The sequence below is a fragment of the Primulina tabacum genome, chromosome 12 (genome assembly GCF_025594145.1).
Source record: "Primulina tabacum isolate GXHZ01 chromosome 12, ASM2559414v2, whole genome shotgun sequence".
NCBI lineage: Eukaryota > Viridiplantae > Streptophyta > Magnoliopsida > Lamiales > Gesneriaceae > Primulina > Primulina tabacum.
Genome location: NC_134561.1, coordinates 36308145 through 36323405, shown reverse-complemented (window position 1 = coordinate 36323405; position 15261 = coordinate 36308145). Strand labels below are relative to the sequence as shown.

The 15261-nt window shown below is 32.9% G+C and overlaps 2 protein-coding genes across 4 annotated transcripts; both read right to left on the bottom strand.

The window, feature by feature from the left end:
- Positions 1-1038: 1038 nt before the first annotated feature.
- Positions 1039-5246, bottom strand: LOC142520606 (uncharacterized). Of its 2 annotated transcripts, XM_075623657.1 has the most exons (4): positions 4620-5246; positions 4371-4410; positions 3312-3458; positions 1039-2906 (listed from the first exon to the last, which is right to left on the bottom strand). In XM_075623657.1, exons 3-4 carry the CDS (start codon positions 3451-3453, stop codon positions 1534-1536), a joined length of 1515 nt encoding a protein of 504 aa, XP_075479772.1. In that variant the 5' UTR covers positions 3454-3458; positions 4371-4410; positions 4620-5246; the 3' UTR covers positions 1039-1533. The 2 variants fall into 2 exon arrangements, with proteins under 2 accessions (XP_075479772.1, XP_075479771.1); XM_075623656.1 differs by lacking the exon at positions 4371-4410.
- A 2804-nt stretch (positions 5247-8050) lies between these two features.
- LOC142521411 (plant intracellular Ras-group-related LRR protein 7-like) lies at positions 8051-12129 on the bottom strand. Of its 2 annotated transcripts, XM_075624613.1 has the most exons (10): positions 11781-12129; positions 11184-11253; positions 10935-10981; positions 10313-10421; positions 10103-10188; positions 9527-9617; positions 8938-9023; positions 8495-8581; positions 8270-8405; positions 8051-8118 (listed from the first exon to the last, which is right to left on the bottom strand). In XM_075624613.1, the coding sequence occupies exons 1-9, from the start codon at positions 11877-11879 to the stop codon at positions 8295-8297; spliced, it is 786 nt and encodes a 261-aa protein (XP_075480728.1). In that variant the 5' UTR covers positions 11880-12129; the 3' UTR covers positions 8051-8118; positions 8270-8294. The 2 variants fall into 2 exon arrangements, with proteins under 2 accessions (XP_075480728.1, XP_075480727.1); XM_075624612.1 differs by having other exon boundaries at positions 8051-8405.
- Between the last annotated feature and the right edge of the window lie 3132 nt (positions 12130-15261).

Here is a 15261-nt window from a genome sequence, read left to right as displayed (position 1 = left end):
TCCTCAACAATAAACATTAATGATTTTTGCATTTGAAAACATTTGCATTATAAAGTGACTTCACTTGTGAGCAAAGTTCATAGATTGCCCCAAAGTGATGCTTAAATTGACAAGCAAACACCTTCCAAGCAAAAGGTTGGCCACTCACTTGTCTTCTCTCTGCTACCTTATTAACATCATTAAGTACAAGAAAGATAAGATACCTTTCTTTTGGCTTTATTGGTCAAATTGTTCCAACAATTTGCTACACCTATCCTAGCATCACAATGAGTTATTATGATAATTAACTCCTAAGTGATGGCCTATGTATGTTAGGCACACATATAATACACTACAAGAAAATGCGCTGTTTAGCGACGATTTTTAATAAATCGTTGTTAAACATTAGAGATGGTTCTATATATAATGAATATTATGTGTATCAATAAACAAATATTTTTATAAGTTTGAAACTCTGATTAAGCAATCACTCTCCATGTAATAAAGATAGACATGGGTACAAATAGATTATTAAAAAGGAACAATTTTTACCTAGACTTCAACCAATGGAGAGTTGCACGATCTACCTAATAGTTTCTTTAATATTTTCCAAGAAACATAGTTTTTCACGTCTACAAATTATTGTAGGTAAATGATTGTTAGATTACATAAATATTAGGAAATATATAGATGAGAACTGAGAATAAAAGTGACAACAATGTAACAATTATTAATGAACTAATCAATATTTATTTAAAGAAAACCGATATTTTGTTATTGAACAAAGGAAAAAAAAACATTTGGATATCAACATAAAATTAAAGTGTAATATACTTAGAACACAAAATCGAATTTTCACATATTATAATGCCTATAAATATATATTTTAATGGTATTTCTATGTATATATTTGAACATATTTCTATGTATATTTGTGTACATATTATTAGCATGTTTCTGTGTAACACATGCTCAAGAAACACTCCAAACTCCCACCTGTCCCTCGAATACCACTATTACTTTTGACTTAGTAAATGATTAGTACAGCTAGCAAAGATGTAAGAAAAAACACAAAGTATGCAATAAAATATAATAAAAACCACTGCATGTTGAAGGAGACATTTTGATCCCAACTGTCCCATACTTCCATATTCAAGTTTTTCAGGCTAATTAACAAACAAGCAAACTCCCCTTCAAAAAAAATCTGCTCAAGGGGTGGTAAATAATTTACAAGGGTAAATACCCTCGGCTCTTATAAAGCCATAAATTAGAGAATTTACAGAGTGTTTTCATGCCACTGTAATCGGCTAAGACATAGATCTCAGGATTTTGAGGTCGAACGACCGAGAAAACCGAGGAGACACACGGGTAAACTAGTAAAATAAAGACTGCCAAATGATATCAATTATCAAGTCTTACAGAATCAGCAGGTGCTGAAAATGTACAAGGAAAATTGGAACTGTTCTCCGGAGTAGATCAGTTGGTTACCTGAGCCAAGGTGTTAAAAGCCATAAAGCAAGCAAAAATGTTCAAGATCAAAGAAGCTATCCGATGCTAGCTCAAGCCCTGTCCATCCCGGGCCTTGCAGTTCCAAGATCCAGTACCAAATACTTCTTCGATCATACTGCATGTGGGTAAGAGATCCACTTCATTTCTTGTGTGAGCCATGTACCCGCCTTCCCATTCTCGAGCGTTACAAGCCTCCAACATAAAGTCATGTCCACTGGCCCCATTAGTGCCAGTCCATTGTCTATGATCATCACTTTTCTCCGCACACTCGTCAAGAGCAACAACAGCATCACCAGATGTACGAGGTTCATTTTTAATACCAGGACTGCCAGTTTCATGAGAATGGTCGCCACCTGAAATCTTGCAGGTGGCATGTATATTACCAGGATATGCAGCGGTTGTCTGGCAAACATCCTCACCAGACGGATGCGTGACTTTATCAAAGATTTCACGTCTATCGGCTTCTAAAGGCGATTCAAGCTCAAAACCATCAACTTCAACCTCATCATCGCTAGAATCGTCAGTCCAATGCCATTGATCATCATCGCTGTCAATGTTCATTGGATCAATCCTGTTTTGCTCAGCACGTTTTCGAAGCATAAAGACATTAAAATAATAACTGACAATTTCTTTCCTTGTCCTGGAGGGAAATACAACCGCTAGATGGTCCCAAAAGTTCTTTCCTACTGATACAGGATTGGAAAATACAACCTCATGAAATAATTGCTCTTCGTCTTCACTCCAGTTCTCTGCAACTAACTCTCCCATATCACAGAAACCGAGCTCAGTAAAAGTCTCATGCCCGAATGTTCTTTTGAGTTTCTCTCTGGCTTCTAGAATGTGTTGTCGGACACATCTGATTGAGCCCATGTCTTCGCATGAACAATCTACTCTACCAACCCCAACCTCATTACTCTCTGCAGGCGATACTGATTCAGGCATTGGAATGACTCGATACCCAGCCAATTCCTTCTCAGAATCAAAAGGCTTGAAAGGAACAGATTCTGGAGCTTGAGAAATCAGATTAGATTCTTCCTGTGGATACTTCGAGCATTTAAGTGTCCTCTGATTTCCATGCTCAACCCATTCCAGTACATTAGCCTGGAAATCTGGTCCCACAGGAACAACTTTTCGAGGAGGATGATCCAAAAGAAACGAATAAATCTCTGCATGGTGCACATTGGACCTTGGTGGACGTTCAGTATTATGATAATCAGGGGAAGACAACATGTGAAATGGCCACTCCAACCTCATATCCTCTTCACAGACACTGCTGGTGGCCCAGGAACTGTAGGGAAGAGAACTGGAGGCTGAGGATGCAACATCTTTCTTAATGAAAAATAGAGGATCCGCACCAGTAATATTGAACTTCTCGATATATTCAGGCTTAATTTTAGCTGAACGGTTATCCCCTTTACCTAAAACACAATGGTTTCAGTCAATTGACAAACAAATGAACTCAGACTAGAAAACCAAAATTTCAGTTCCAAACCTTGAATTGTAAGGCAGTTAAATACACCGTTGATATTTAACAACAGAATATTCAGAACGCTGAAACAACGAATCAAATAAATCTTATAATTTTCCAATTCTCCAACATCACGAGATCTCTCAGGACCAAACTTTAACTACATTTTTACGATGAACACATTCAAATCATTTCTTAGATCTCAGATAATACATTGAATTCATGGAGACATGGACAATTGAAGAACACTGAACACAGACGCTATTGTTCAACTCTGTGGAGCTTGCTATGTGACTTAGACCCTTAGGCTAAGCATTTTTAGAAGGTCAGGAATAAGCCATTTTCTTTTCCCCACCTGAAACGTAAGGACTCAGAACTGCAGATTCAGAAGGAAATTCCAAAGTTGTAATGAGTTGCTTATTTGGCTCGAGTTGCCTAGGTTGTTTAGATGAAACTCCAATTGACTCGTCCTCATCAAAAGTGCGTTTCTGTACCATTTTAACTGCAAAAGGACAAAAACTTTTGGGAAAAAAACTCAACAGAGAAGAAAATTCACCACAAGACTAAACAGAAAATAAAAATAAAAATAAAAATAAAATTGAACATATATGCAGCTCTGAAGAGACTAAACACTTTATGCAACTTTCACAGATAACGTAAAAGAAAACAGAAAAGGAATACAAACTACAACAGAAAATAAAATCTCTTCCCCCCATTCTGCTTCAGCTATGCCAAGGTAAAGTAATTTTGCATGAATCTTGACATATAATCTAAAGCATGATAGGAAATTCTAAATTAAGCAATGACGAAAAGCGGACCCTTTAATTGGAAACTCATACAAGAAAGTATTAGAAACTCATACAAGAAAGTACTTAATAATTCACGGTTTGCTCAGAAACATTTTATTAGGCCATCACAGCATAGATCCAGCCAGGATACCCAATTATCGGATTTCTATAATGGAATTAAAATCATTAAACATCTCCATAGAGAAAATTCCTACTGATTCCAGAATGCTCGGAAAATTATTTCGGCAATAAATGATATCCCACCAGCAAGTACTAGACCTCTAAAAAGGGTTACACCTCTGAATAATAATGATGAAAATCGATAAGTTTCAACTGAAAATTTAGTATTTCAAACTAATAGGAAAAATTTGCAGTTCAGTAACACTTCTAACAGAGTCAATCAAATAAAAATAGCAAGCATCCACTAAGAATTAGAATTCCAGGTCCAAATGCCTAGCCATATTTTCTTTCATGATGCATGGAATATAATCCGTAATACTATTTGGAATATGGGCAACTACAGCTCGGATGTTTTGTTTTAGAATTATGTTCTATTATTTCATGTCAAGCATAGGCAGATTAGTGGTGCATGTCTAAATTTGTTCACAGCATTTGCAATTTGAAACCTGGGATACCAGCACTCCAGATTTTTATCCCACGACCATGCTACATATCAAGAATAGTAAATAAATGTTAGTTGGGCTCCACCAAAAAGCAAGATAAGGTCATGCATCAAGTAAGGTGATGTCGTCATTAAACTTTGAATCTTTATTTTATGTCATCACAGAACTTGAAAAATTAAGCTCCTCTAAGCAAAGAAAATTCAAAATCAGCCGGAAAAATTTAACAAAATTTCTAAAAAAATATTTACATACCTCTAAATAATAGAATCTTAGAATCAAACGGAACAGCTGACCCGTAAATTGCTGATCGTATATCAATGGACTTGGCAAAACTATTAAGCACCGAAGCAATTTTCTTGCTGCCGATCCAATTAAAAAAATTCTCCAGATAAATTTTATTTTAAAAAAACAAACAAACCCTAGATCCCCAAATTACAGACACAAACAAATCAATCCGCAAAACTTTACCAAAAATCGAAAAACTTGGTTTCGAAGATCCAAGAAACTATCAGAAAAATTGAAATCAAAATACAAAACAATAAAATCACGAAAGAATGATGATGATATTTTTTTATAATTTTCCAAAATTCAGCAAAAAATTAGGAAGCCGTGAAAAAACAAAGAAATACGGGACGATCTGCGCAAATCACAGCTTAATTCGACAAGATCCATCTTGAATAGAACGACTACAAACCCTAACCCTAGATTTCAATTCCATAAACGAAGGAAGGTAAATGTGGTATCAATACAAAGATAAACAACCGAATTGAAAGGATATGCTCTCAATTTCAAGATTTAGAAGAGAAAAATAGGTGAAATTGAGGGAAGAATACAGGGGATCGAAAAGAGGGGAAAAATTATTTTGTTTGACTTATAATATATTTAATAAATAGGAAAGCTATTGTTAGTGACGATACTGTAACAAGATCGGAATGAAATTACATCAATGCCCCTGCTAACAATTTTTGGTTTTTTTGCAAAAACATCCCTGAAAATTTTTGTTATTGTCAACTGAACTGACAAGACTATTGAAAGAGCGTCATTTGTTCGAGTGGAACCAAATTGTCGAACAACTCGAGTGGAACCAAATTGTCGACATTTATTCTGTGTGCAAAACATATCGGCTTTTATATTAATCTAAACACATTCTCCGAAGATAACAGACTAACTCTGGATTTATTCAAAGAGTTGTCAGCAAAACAGAATAAAAAATATGTTGATTACCTATTTCAGCTAGTGTTCAAAGAACGAGTATTTTCTCATCAAAACTGAGTATCGATATTGAATAATCAGATATCGGCTATATCAAATTAAATACTTTTAGGTCATATTAAGTATTTAGCTATATTTCATAATAATTACAGGACATTTGTTTTTTTCAAAAAATAAATAACGGTCATCATAATATACATATCATATTTTCATTTTTCTCATCTCAATAAATTAGTATAATTTATTGAAATTAAAATCACATTCCAAAATAATTAAAACAAATTTGTCTTATTACACATAATTTTTTTTAATAATAATAATGTGATATTAATACAACTAATAAAAATAAATTATAATTTTATTAATAATAAAAATTGGCTAAATTACTTTTATATTAAAAATAAATATCAGATTTCACGATAACTACACAACATATTTATTTTTAAAAAATAAATAACATCAATAAGTCATCCTAATATACACATATTATTTCCATTTTTCTCATCTCAATAAAATAGTATAATTACTGAAACTAGAATCAAAATCTAAAATAATTAAAACAAATTTATCTTATTACACATCTTTTTTTTAAAATAATAATATAATATTAATACAACTAATAAAAATATATTATAATATATTTTTATGATAAAAATAGATTCCAGATCAATAATTATTTTTATCCAGATCAATAATTATAATTATAATATTAATTACAAAAAATATTAAATATGTTGACGTGCAATAATTGTCCACGCTAAGTAGAGCGATGAAATCATAGTGTTTGGTCTGTTGTGCGGTTTAAAAGATTTAAATTGCACAATTATCACCAGCTATAGTTTTCGACAAAGCGGCAGACACTCGATTCTACAATTGATACCAAAACTAAGGTCATAAGTTCGATTCTCATTGATTACAAGGAGTACAATTATCGAGAGAGATTGTTGATGTGCGATAATTGTCCATGTTGGGTAGAGCGATCAAACCATGACGCTTGGGATGTCGTGTGGTTTAAAAGATTTGACTTGCACCATTACTACCAGCTATAACTTTTGATAAAACGGCAAGCACTCGATCTTATTAATTGAATCGAATATATGAAAAAATATAGAAAATTAGATTATAAAATAATTAATAATAAGAAAAAATTTATTAATAGTAAATATTTCAAAACCGTTATTTCGATTATTTTTGTTCTCAAATATATAATCAAACAATTAATAAAAATAATATTAGAAACAACAATAATAAATGATAGGAAATAAATTAATAATATAATATTAATCATAAAATAATAAATCATAAAATAATAAAGAATACAATATTAGAAATAAAAAATTTAACTATTCAATAAAAATTATAATTTTATTAAAGCTTTATTATTAGTATAAATTAACAAAGGAGAATTAATTTGAATACAAAAACAAATGAAAAAATTATTATATGGTACGTTGTGAAATAATAATAAAAAAATGGGTTGGTAAATATGTCAATTACAGAGTGGAAATAAAAAAAATTTGAGCATCAGATTGTGCAGAATAAATTTTATTGATATATGAACCGAACTTTAAGTTTAACGTATGATTAAGGATTTTTTATAATTTACTCTTAAAAAACTTAAGTGCGAGGTTTTATGTCTGTTTTTTAAAAAGCAAAATCTTGTGTGAAATGATCTCACATATCGTATTTTATGATACAGATATCTTATTTGGGTCATCCAAAAAAAATTTTTTTTATGCTAAGAGTATTACTTTTTATTGTGAATATTGGTAGGGTTGACTCGTCTCACAGATAAAAATTCGTGAGACCGTCTCGTAAGATATCTACTTTTTTTAAAATACGGAGAGAGGGATTTTTATTTTTTATTTTTGAATTCGTATAGAAAGTACTGATATAATTTATCCTTGTTTTAAGTTGTGGAATTGCCCACAATACCATAAACCATTTTCGCAGCTAATATGTTTATTTTTGCATATATACCATTTTCTTTTTCTTGGTATTTAAAAATTGATTGCGAAATTTATATTGAAGCTTATACATTAATCATTAAAATTATACTTTTCGAAAAGCCACCAAAAATAGAAGTTTTTAAGAACAAGATGAACATACTTCTTCTCTTATTATCGAGTTTTGAGTAAGTAATTTTTCATTTTAACTTTTTGGTTGCTTACATTGAGAAAACATTGTTATTATTTCATAGGTGTACAAGTTTCCTCCGCTAGATTTCAAGTATACAATACAACCAGCCAGAGCACTTGGGCAGACCAAGCCAGACCACCCAGGAGATCAGACCAGGTCATCTTCATTCCATCATGTCAAAGTCTTTACAGGGAAAGTAGAATTCTGTGCTCGGTAGATTACCCACCCAAGCTCGTCCAATCTACCCGAGCATCATCACATATGACAATGGAACAAGGGGAGACGAGCTAAGAAATATAGGCACGCTAATAAATAAGCGGCAGCAGAAAAAGATCATAAAAAGATGGAGTGTTATTGAATATCGAAGAGTCTTAATCCCGAATATCACGACATACCACAACTGCAGAAACATACACTAAATTTACATCTGGGAACTAAGCAATATCAGAGTAGAACGAAGAACAGCTACCAAAATGTTATGATGGAGTAAGTATTCAGGAAGATAGTTAACTTCGAACAAAAAGAAAAAAATTACGTGAGAGTTTTCAAACCTCACTAAAATTTCAGTTGCGAGATTTACAAGTCAACACCCTCATCGAGGCCTTTGGAGCTGATAATCACATTAGAATCAATCTGTTTGTCAAACTTTCTTTTCCTCCGAGACTCGAATTCTGGGAACCCTTCCATCTGACAAGAACAAGAGATAAAACAAAGATGGTGAATGCTTGCAGAACAAGATGTACAACACAGGCGTGTAAAATATTTAATGGTTTAACCTGTTGAAAATGATCCATAGAAATTGGGTTTCCATGGAGGGATATATTCTGCAAACTTTTGCAATCTTTCAATAAGTTTGGAGGTATCTGTGAAGTGTAGGACACTAATTAATAAATCCGTTGATAGTAGGAAGACTCCAAATTATTAGCCAGACGACATTACATGGAAAAAGTTATAACTTTGGGACATTAGAACAAGAGTCTCAATTAAAGTTACTCAGGTTGCAACAAATATATAATTTTTTTAAAAGGAAAAAAAAAAAACCACCACAGATTATTTTGGGTCATTTTAGCATTCTCACACACCATAAATCTAATATGCAACAGGCACCACATACTACGTGCATCAAAATAAAGCACAATAATCATTTACTTGACACTAAGTAAGCAAAAATTTCAATAAAAAAAAATAACACCAAAAACAAAACAAGTTTAACTGATACCTGCTTCACGTCATTATTATCCAAACAGAGTGACTTTAGATTAACGAGATTGCAAACTGAAGCAGGAAGCTCTTCAATAGAATTTTCTGTACCATATATATATATATATATTAGAAATTAAAATTCAATAATGCATATGAAGAGAACGATAGAAGTATAAGACATCCATCCTTCTAACCAATCTCTCTTTTGCACCTTATAAATTGTATCTATGTGAAAGAGATGAATGGATCATTAAGAAACTGAGACTCATATATAAACACCAAGCACTAGAAGATGCTATGGACACAATCAGACAAGTTCCTCAAATGAACACTATTCCATTTGTTGCTAACTGAGTGGTGGTCTATGCCAACTTAAAGCCATTGGAGGCTAAGTACAGAATTAAAGCCATTGGAGGCTAAGTACAGAATTAAAGCCATTGGAGGCTAATTACATTCTGTGGAGGCTAATTACATTCTGTACTATTCTCAGGAATTCATGTATTGGTATATTTCACAACCACAAATTTTGTACTGCTAGGACATTCAATTCATATAATTGAATCGAGTCTTGCAAAAAAATTACAAAAAGATAAATCTGAAAGTACCATTGGCTTGAAACTCCTCCAGCGAGTAACAGCTACCAATTGACTCCGGGAGAAACTTTATTTTGTTGTTTGATACATTTAACAGCACCAACTGCAGAGTCAAAAGTTTTGAAAGACTTTTTTCAGAATATACAGCATATAAAACAAGCTATTGCTATCAAATAATAGAGATTACATCCAAAATCAAGTCAAGCAACGAATTCAAAATCAAACAACCTCGTGATGGACCATTTTACTGGTTCATTATGTGAAATATTTGATAGAACACACGGAAAAGCTACAATTTATCTTTGTATTGTGTTTTTTCATAATAAACTATCAGATCATTGTCAGGTGCATGGACAAGATATAATCAACTGGAGTGGACCTTTCACAACTAAACCCCTGAACTCTATTATGATTCTAATCAGTTGGCTAACTTGTTATATCAGCACTGATTGACATCATAATAAATAGGTAAAATAGTGAAGTTTGTTTAATTTCTCTAAAGCAGGAAAAAACAGTAAGAAACATGTAAAGTCACAAAATCTGAAAATTCACTGAATCGTAAGTGAAACACTAGAATAAGCAACTCACATTGCGCAAGCTCCCTATAGTTTCAGGCAACTGAATCAACAAATTTCCCGATATCGATAGCCTCTCAAGTTTCACCAACTGGCCCACTGAAATTCACAACAAGTTTCACTGGTCAATTTAATGTTAGAACCTTCAGGTTAAAGCAGTAAAGGGGTGGTTTCAACAACATATTGAAGTACAATCCTTTCATTTTGAGACCAAGAAACTCACATTCATCAGGCAATGTGGTCACTTTATTTCCGTCGAGTGTCATAACCTTTAAAGACTGAAGCTTTCCTAAGTTCATTGGAAGACGCTCAATAAGATTATCAGCTAAAATCTGTGAAACAAAGGTTAATCAACCATATATGTGAGAAAACAGATGTCGGAATGATATAAATTCAGTCTTTAGAAGTAACAACCTATTCAAGGGCATTGCATGATGAAACTAATACTATGACAAATAAAATTGTTGTAGGTTGCCGTATGGAAAAACATAGTGCAGTACAGGTCTTAGTTCGGACAGAAAGTGTTTGCTTTTGTTTCATTTAAGACAATCATGAAAAAACCTGAACAATTTTAAATTACATAAAGAGTAAAACAATTATGCAACATCTGTGAACTCTTGAAAATATCATGCTAATATTTTTTTAATTTACATATAGCATGTAAAATCACAACTATCCAAAAATAATACATTTTATATTGTCTCAAACTATCGCAAAGATACAGAAGAATTAATCATGGATAAAAACATGTAATATTAGCCTTTACAATAAAAAGTATTTAACTCATGCAACAAATATTAAAAAAAAAGTCACCAAGATTAATACAAGCAAATCTTAATTCTTACCAAACGCTGCAAATTAATCAATTTGCTTATCTCCATCGGAACGTCAACTGTCAAAGCAGAGAAGAGATTTTAGGAAATTAAAGTGATTGACAAGATTACAAGAGCAAAGGTAATAGTTTTTGTCTAGTAATGAATTTGCAAATCTACAAGACACATTAGTGCCCCATGGTAATCCAAGTTCGGGTTAAAAACCAATTGTAATTAGAACAGTAACCATGACTAAATTGTTTTTTATACATGAAACATTACCTAATCTATTATGCGTTAAATCAAGTGTGCGCACTGATCTCTCCAAATTGATAACTTCATCGGGAAATGTCTGTAAACCATGGTAGAGAGAAAAAGATCAACATTTCCCGTCAACATAACACAAACACAGGTTAGGAGAAAAAATATTTTCAACATTCAAACATCAAATATATTGTCAGACAAGTTACCATCAATTTGCTACAATATTAGAGAACCTTGTCAACAATAGAGAATACCAAAATCAACTTGTATCTTCAACAAGAATCCACAAACACTTAACTGCCTGAAACTAACTCAACCTACAAAACAATATGGATTACCAAAAATTATGTCCTTACATCTTCCTAAATTTTCCAAACTCAAAATTATCCATTATTCTAACAAATAAAACCTGTAACAACAACACCACTTAAATATTCAGAAATGCTTCATTCCTTCCATGCAAATCAGTTTCAACACCAATTCACCATCCACTAAAGCTATCATGAAAATTCAGAAAGAAAAGGGAATCCCACGTATCCGATCACCTTAAAGTATAACGCATTGAACAATAATGACAACAATAGTAACAATAATTTTTTTTAAAAAAGATGGTACCTTCAATTTAGAGTCGCGCAAGGCTACAATCCCCGTTGAGCGCCATCGAGCGACGCGACTCTCTCTGGAATCGGCGTTCTTACTGCTGCAACAACCCATTCAGCTCAATTTAAATCAACTTCAACGATCAAGATAAACATTAAAAACAAAAGCTACACAGACTGCAAAAATTTTCCCAATTTGTATTCAAATTCTTCGGAATTTGACAATGGAAGATAAATGTCAAAAGTCGTATCGAGAAAAGGGTTTATGATTGAGAAATATCAGGATTCGATCAGACGGAATTTGGAGAGAGAACTGTGAGACTTGGGAATGAGAAACCGCGTTGGCATGCAGTTTACTCGGTCACAAGTGCATCTATTTTATTAACTTGGACATTGGTGACCGTTGAAGATCATTTATTAAAGATATAATCGAACTAACTCGAACTCTTGAATATTTAAATTTGACTTATTTATAATTTAGTCGAGCTCAAATTTTATTAAACAAATATATTCATAACTCACAAAATTATTCGAGCTTTTATCGAGCATAAACTAACTCAATAAATATAAATTTTAAACTAAAATATTCATTAGAAATTAAATGAAATATTTAGAGAATATAATTTTCTTATTAAAATGTGTAATTTTATTTAATAAATAAATTTAATATATTTTTTATATTTAAGTATAAAATTTATAAATCAAATATAAAACTATTATTTTTTCATCTAATAGCTGACTCATTACCCTAATAACGAACATGATAATGAGCTTAATATTTTAAAGCTTGAATTTGGTTCGTTAACTTAACGAATCCTGTTAAACGATCTCAAAAAAAAATTTATCCAATCGAATTTCGATTAACTCACGATCAGTTTGACAGAGAACGGATCTAAACGACGAACACAAAGAGTTAAAAACAATGTGCTCATAGTTAGACCCGATACACAATCTATGGACAGTAACGGTATTTACAAAGCACGCCTCATTCACAATCAACAAAATAGAGCCCAAAAAACAACACATAAAAACGTACTCAAAACAATGAAAAAGAGGAGTTTCAATGGATATCAAATCAACCAATTCTCCTGCATATATGCTCACTCCCATCTACAAACTAAGCCCAACTAACAATGGCAGCAACCTCCTCGACTCGTACGAACTCAAGGCCATCACCAGACAGCTTAACCGAGCCATTCGTGCATCAAATGGTGCTTCATCTCCCCGTCTGTTTTACCTGAAGTCGCCATTCTATGTTAACCGTTTGAAACAAATATGTAAAGAGAGCACGAATACGAAGAAGATTTCTTGCCCAAAAACAAGCGGCGGTGTGCGGGAAAGTACAAAGGAGAGTAGAGGATCAAGAGGGTTTATGCTAAAGCTTTGGCAGAAAATGAAGATGGGATTAATAGGAGGGAAGAAATTCAGTAGTTAAAGGTTCAAGATACATTGCAGCAACTCTCATTGAACGGTATATGCACGTTGTAAATGCATGTCGGGCACCTTGCAAACAAAAATAACCTCGAGCATCAACAAATATGTATTAAAAAGTTAGAGAGCACCCAAAAGCCATACACCATGATAACAATTGTGTTGATCTGGTTTTCTTTTATTTTGCTTAGTTTTCATGATTAGCCCACTTAATAAAAAATGAAACTGAAAGCAAATTAAAAGACACGTGTTATTTTAATGTGGTTCTGTACGACCAACTGTGAGATACGTGGGTCTTTTCACCGGGTCGGGTTGTGAAAATGATAAAGAATGAGAGCCTAGTGATATGTATCCAAACCAGAGACTTCTTCTTCCTAGAAAAACCAGTAGTGACCTGTAAACATGAAGATAACCACGTGAATGAGCGTCGGAGGGATGTCCGGCGGTCATTTCGATGCTAAAGTGAGTAGATGTATGAGGAAAAAGCTATGTAACAAAGAGAAAAACGATTGTAGAAATGGTGTGGGTAAAATATATTTGTGAATGAATGTTTTAAATTTGAGCAAACCTGATATTTATAGCAAGAAAGTCAATGATACCTTTTTTCAGTGTCAACCTACTAATTATGGCAAGATGGTTGCACATGCCTTATTTTCTGACAACTTCTCTGACACGTCAAATCCATGTGATTCTGATAGTAATGATTACCAAAATAAGGTATCTTATACTTGTGTACCCGATTGCGGTGCTATTATCGAGGTAACCTGGGTAGAAAGCCATCACCCGAGAGCTTGTATGTATATGTCCGGATGCTAGTAGTTCGGGAAGATGATGTTTCGAGCATATATTTGTCTGCTTATCTGTCAGATTGGCCCAAAATTTCTCATGATTAGCAAAATAAGGTATCTTATATTATTTCACCTGTTATATGTGGATGAATGATCATTATTCATGTATGTCATGCGTTTATGAATGAATAGAATAACATATGCCATGACATCCTGCCATCCATTTGTTTTCTCTTCAGTTTTATCGTCAGTTTTCTCTGTTGGGTTTGTCCCGAAAACCATATCTAAAACGCAGCGGAAATTTAAATTTTTTCAGATCTACGATATTTCAGGGACGATTGATTGCCTTTGATTCATGTTTATCATATACGTATAAACAAAATAAATACACGAATAGAGATTGCCACACGACCTAGATCGTGGTGACGACAATTTTGTCCAAATCTGACTGCAAGACTTGACTTTGCCGCTACCATGAACCGCCAAAATCCGGTCCATCAACTGTATATATCTTCCTCAAAATAGCTGGCACTAGACAACTATTCGATTTTCCCCAAACAAATCAAGAAGCACGAAAATTTAAAAAAAATCATCTCATCAATTAGCCGAGAGCGAAGTTGAGAGAGAAGCAAGAATTATTGAAGAACCCTTCTTCAATCACATCTCTATTTAAAATATTACTGGAGTCATTTTATGAATGATTGTCCTACTATCATTTTAAAACATCATCATTCCAATTCATCCGTATATTAATTGAATTGCATGTTCATTTGCATTTCTTAGTTCCACACACTTTAAATGCATTGTCCAATCAATTTTTTAAATGCATCACAGTGGACTATTCTTTTCCATTCTTTGAAATGCCCACTAATATATATATATATATATAAATTAAATATCATATACCTCATCAAATATTCAACAAATCCAATATTTCAAAAATATAACTTTTATTCGATTTTTCGTGCTTACTTATAATCATTATTATAAACCTTGAAATTTAATCAAATTTTTTTTATTATTATTAAATCCAACTCTTTGAATTTAATTATTTTTGTTCGGGTAGATAACAATCAGTATTTGTGTGACCCTCAATGGCTCAGGAATACAGTTAGCTGTGAGTTCACAACTTCTTTGTGATTCAGAACAACATTTGTTCTTATTCGAACTTACTCTAGTTAACTCAATTCTTTTCATCAACCATTTGATCCAGAATGTCAGAACTCAATTCTGATTGCACTCATTGGATCACGGTAAGAGCGTCTAGTAGCATCGCCT

Excerpts from the sequence above, each read along its gene's own strand:
- LOC142520606 (XM_075623657.1), bottom strand. The coding sequence starts at position 3,453 with ATGGTACAGAAACGCACTTTTGATGAGGACGAGTCAATTGGAGTTTCA. Across the intron at positions 2,907-3,311 it reads TCTGAGTCCTTACGTTTCAG|GTAAAGGGGATAACCGTTCA; the intron begins GTGGGGAAAAGA and ends ATTGTGTTTTAG.
- LOC142521411 (XM_075624612.1), bottom strand. The coding sequence starts at position 11,879 with ATGGGTTGTTGCAGCAGTAAGAACGCCGATTCCAGAGAGAGTCGCGTC. Across the intron at positions 11,254-11,780 it reads TGCGCGACTCTAAATTGAAG|ACATTTCCCGATGAAGTTAT; the intron begins GTACCATCTTTT and ends CATGGTTTACAG. Across the intron at positions 8,582-8,937 it reads ATAATAATGACGTGAAGCAG|ATACCTCCAAACTTATTGAA; the intron begins GTATCAGTTAAA and ends TACACTTCACAG.